We start from the raw sequence: 4,690 nt of genomic DNA, 5'->3' as shown, positions 1-4,690 counted from the left end.
CAGTAATTTTTTTCTCTTTCTGATTTTATTGATCTCCCATGGGTGCAGTTTTCCTCAGGGCAAAATGGAAATAGAAGGTAAATTAAATAACGCACTCCATACTCTCATAATAAAATATCTGATACTACCTAGTTTACATAATCATGAATTTTTTTCAGTCATTCCACATCCCAATAATTTCAGAGCAATAACGAAATGCTATCTCACTTTTTAACGTGAATTCTCCTTTTAAGCATAAAAGAAAGCAATGAAATTTTAGATTATCACTCAAATCCACTGWTCTTTGAGGTATTTCAGAGGGTTTCAAGGCACAATTTTTGCACAGAAAACACCCACCAGCGATGCTGTCTGATACAGGAAGGTCACAGATATGGCTGGAACCCACAGRAAGCACAGTGACCTTGTAATATTTAGCATTAAAAAGCATTGCTTTCACAATCCTCACCTTTCCTCACACCTTAAACCAAAACAAATTCAGTTTTCACAATTCCTTTTTAAACTTTTGTTACCTGAAGAAATGGTTRTTTCCCCACAGGATTCTGTCTCCGTGGTGGAGCTGGATGGGACACACCACAGCAGAACCATTCACGAATGTCCTGTGAAAAGGCCAAAATCTGAAGCAAATGCATCTCTATAAAACTTCATTTTTCCCCTTCCCATTACAGCTTTCATTACTGGAACAAGTAAAGGCGGGAGAAAATATTTATGTATTGCACACAGGCAAAATATTCCCAGAAAATTCACTGATCTACCCTGTGCTGTTTCATACATGCCTCAAATTCAGCTTCTTTCAACTTCTTAAGCCATGAAATTCAGTGTATTCACATAAATATTACTACATTTGTGTCTGGGGACTAAAATTAAATCTTAAAAATAAGGGGTCTGAAAATAAAAATTCACTAGGAAAAAGCACTTTCACACTGCTTTGAAATACAGACACAAAATGGAATTATTTGAATAGGAAAATACACACCTTTGCTAYATAAACAGCTTAAAGACACTAATTAAAATAATCAGGAGCTATGCAGAAATTTATTTCTGAGTGAGATTAAGTTTGAAAACCAGATCGCAGGAAAACTCAGATTTGAAGGGAATCTCAGGTCACCACCCAGCCCAATCTGCTCCRAGCAGGATCAGCCACAAATGAGTGAAAAGTTTGGATTCTGGGTATTAAAAATAAATTATTGGAGATGCTGACACTGCACCACATTTTGTGATCAATTTGAATATGGCAGCTGCTTTTCAAGTAGAGCCACTTAATTGAATAAAGCCACAAACGCTTCAGCAGCTCTTTGCATATCAACAGATTTCCTGGAAAATGAATTCAGATTTTGACAGAGTTCCATCTGCACAGCTGCAAATCTGTGAGTATCTACTTGCTGAAAGCACATGCAGTTCACTCATCTTCTCTTTGAAAATTTGGGCTGCAAACACCCTCTTTGAGAGAAATCTCACTGCAAYGAAACATCAGTTGACAGAGGTGCAGGTGACCATTCAAATGGAAAAGCAGGATGCAGGAAGTAGAATTTTTCTTATTCAAAACAGATAGAAAAGTTTCTTTTCCAGTAATTTTCTGCAGCACTAATCATAAAATGAGATRAAATGGTAATTATTAAGCAGCTGGRGCTGCATTTGATTCCTTTACCTGGTGTTTTTTTGGGGGGTCAGCATAACCTGGCCTTCTGGGGTGATGTCGATGATGCAGTGCTCAGGGAGAATTCCCATCCCACACAGCTGGATGTCTTGAGAGTTGTCTGAGCCTATCAACGTGTGCTCCTGGGGAAAAATGAATTCAGATGTTAAGGATGGACTGCAAAGGTTCACTGGGTCTGACTGCCCTGTTCTCCTTCTGGATGTGTCATCTGGTCCCGAAATCTCAGAGCTGTTCAAAGCTTCCCTTCGAGGSAAAAAGAGAAAAAAATCAATCTTTGTCTTAAAATAACAAGGAAAGTYTACAGGCAACAGTTAAACCCGAAAATGAAGAGGTTTTTGTAATTACAAAAAATATGTTTTGTAATTTATATTGTATTTTTTTATAAATATTCAGTGCCTCGGGATGTTGTAGAAGCCGAAGGAATAAAGGATTTTGAACAGGAATGAAGGGAAGCTCCACCGAGACCAGCAACAGCTCAGGAAATTCCTGGAGGATTTAGCAGATGAAGGCTCACCCCACATACAGAATTGAAAAGGTTGGAAAAAAACACTTTAAAACCATCCAGCACTGTCCCACGTCCCCAAGTGCCACATCCACAGGGCTTTGAAATCCCTCCAGGGATGGGAACTCCACCACTGCCAGGACTGGATTCCCCTTTTGGGACAAAAATCTCTTTTTTAGTTATCTCCAAGCAATTTTTGAGGAGCAGATAAAATAATACAGGTCAGTTCAGGTTGCTCTTCAGGACTCGAAGGACCTGGAGCACACAGAGCTCAGCATGGAAGAGAACGTGGCCAAATACTCTGAGAAATAGAAGAGTTAAATCTCAGGATCTGATGAAACACAGCTGCAAGAAATTTTATCAAAATCATTTCAAAGCATGGGAATTTTTACACCAAAATTCCCCAGCAGCAAAAAAATCTGAGTTACTAAAAAAAATAACAAAGATTAATTGAAGGAGACAAAATCTACCCTGAGGAGATTTGTCTAGAAAAGGARAAGAGCACAGAACCACCTGAGACTTTTCCTGCTGGCACTGATGGGTCAAGGCTTTGCTTTGCTCTTCCAGTGATCACTGGGAGAAGTGGGATCTGCCCCAGTATCTGTCAGGGATTTTAACAGCCAAGTCACACTCATCTGGGAAAGATTCAACCTCTCCCAAAACCTCAGCTCTTTTCTCCTTTTTCAATGTTTTGTTGGTTTTTTTTCAGCAGATACAACATGGAAAAAGCTCTTTGCCTTGTTTTTATTGAGATGTCGCAGAGCCACGATGGCTGATGTGAAAAAGGATCACGTATTTCCTGAGACTGACTAAACCAAAACCACCTTTCAGCCCAATTGCTGATTTTGTGGCTGTTTTGGAGAGTTATTAYCCCACTTCAAAGGGAAGGGGATGATTTAATGTGAAGCTCAAACCGCCAACGCTCGCTGCGAAATTTTCAGAACTCGCACTCCAAAAATGTGACTTTAAAACGTCTGTACCTCGTTTGTCCTCCTGACTCCTCCATCTACAATTTGTAAAAACCACAACAAACTGCCCAAATATTTCAGCAGAGTCCAAAAGTCACATCATGTGTTTGATGGTTCATGTCAGAATCAGGGGCTGCACATCAGAAGTGCCGAGGGCAGAAATGAATTTGTTTTTCACTCCTGGCAAGTTGCATGAAGAGGATTAAAAATGCATTTCCTAAACTGAAGGCAGCAGTCAGAATTGGGACTCCACGTGAAGGAGCTGATTCCTGATATGCCCAACCTTTATTAAAAACAATTTCCTGGGTAAAAACTGTGTGAAAGTTGGCATTAAAAAATCCAACCAAGAAAAAAAAAAAACTTATCCCAAAACAGGAGAAAATTTCTCAAAAAGAGCACGTCCAAATTTCTTACCAAAAACCCCCAAACAAAACCAAAACAAAACCATCAAATCCCCAAACTTTTCCTCTGCTATGGAGAATTAAATATGAAATAAAAAGAGTGTATTAATATGAATTTTAGTATTTTCAGGTATACGTTCATAGATCCATTTTTTTATAAAACTCTCCAAACACATTTCTACCAAACGAATTAGAGGCCCACTTGTAACAYTTAAAAAATTACATATATAAAGATATATTTTTACCTTCAAATAGTACACCAGGAGCTCGTTGAGAGCTGGATCTGCATTCAGGTTCACCAGGAAACATTTATTATCCCCAACTTTGATTCCAGAAGACTGCAGGGATATTCCAAGGCTTTCCAGCTGCTTCTGCCTCTCCTGGAAGAGAGCAGCCATCAAAGTGAAGCCGATTGACGCCGAACCCTTCGCAAATCCATTCCCATCCGCCGCAGCCACAGGACAAAAATCACAGATTGATACTTTYGCAATGGGAAATTTGTCTTTCTGCAACAGGTGAGGGATGAAAATCTCACTTTTGCTGAGGTTTGCTCAGGGATTTGTGTGATTTTTCCCATCTGGGCTYGCAGAGCTCCGTGGTTTGGTCCCACACCATCCCATATTTCCAGTGGGAAGCGAAACCAGCCCGTGGCAGCACTGCAGAGCTGCTCCATGAGCTCACAGAACACCACAGGGCTGCCACAAATCCATCTCTAGAGCTCTTTCTTCTCTCTACCCAGCAAAAAAGCAACGAGTTAAGTTCAATCCCTGCCAAGCCAAGCTCCATGTCTACCCTTTGTTCCGGAGCGATCAAAATGACAAAAAACTGGCAACCTGCTCTTTCAGCGATGCAAAGAACACTTCCTGCTGCACAAGGACAGCAGCGTTTTGGATGGGGTTTTGTTCTTGTCAAAGGATTTCATAGAAATGCCCAACAAAGCATCACTGTGCAGAAATGTTCATCTCTCCAAGGGAAGTGTTTGGGTGAGAGCAGAGCAGTGAAAGAGGAACATTAAACATTTCTGACTCAGGAACAGAAAGGGATTCTTTTACCGAAAAAAAAACCCCACTGGGAGAGAAATGTGGAGGATTGTTCCCAGGATCAGAAACTGAAGCAGAAAAAAGAAATTACAAATAAAAATGGGAGGGTTCTCACAGGGAAGCAG

At 40.3% G+C, this 4,690-nt stretch overlaps 1 protein-coding gene across 1 annotated transcript in view; it reads right to left on the bottom strand.

Moving 5' to 3' along the window:
• Positions 1-4,690, bottom strand: part of LOC130586060 (kinesin-like protein KIF13B) — a 99,439-nt gene that overhangs the window by 26,557 nt on the left and 68,192 nt on the right. The window contains exons 13-15 of the mRNA XM_057386769.1: positions 3,771-3,905; positions 1,646-1,776; positions 510-596 (exon numbers count right to left, since the gene is read on the bottom strand). Of these exons, the coding sequence (XP_057242752.1) occupies positions 510-596; positions 1,646-1,776; positions 3,771-3,905 (353 nt within the window). The remainder of the gene's footprint in view (positions 1-509; positions 597-1,645; positions 1,777-3,770; positions 3,906-4,690) is intronic.

This window comes from Malurus melanocephalus, unplaced genomic scaffold (genome assembly GCF_030028575.1).
Source record: "Malurus melanocephalus ecotype Western Australia unplaced genomic scaffold, MMel_1.1 scaffold_1048, whole genome shotgun sequence".
NCBI classification, from domain to species: Eukaryota; Metazoa; Chordata; class Aves; order Passeriformes; family Maluridae; genus Malurus; species Malurus melanocephalus.
This window is presented reverse-complemented; position numbering and strand designations above follow the sequence as displayed.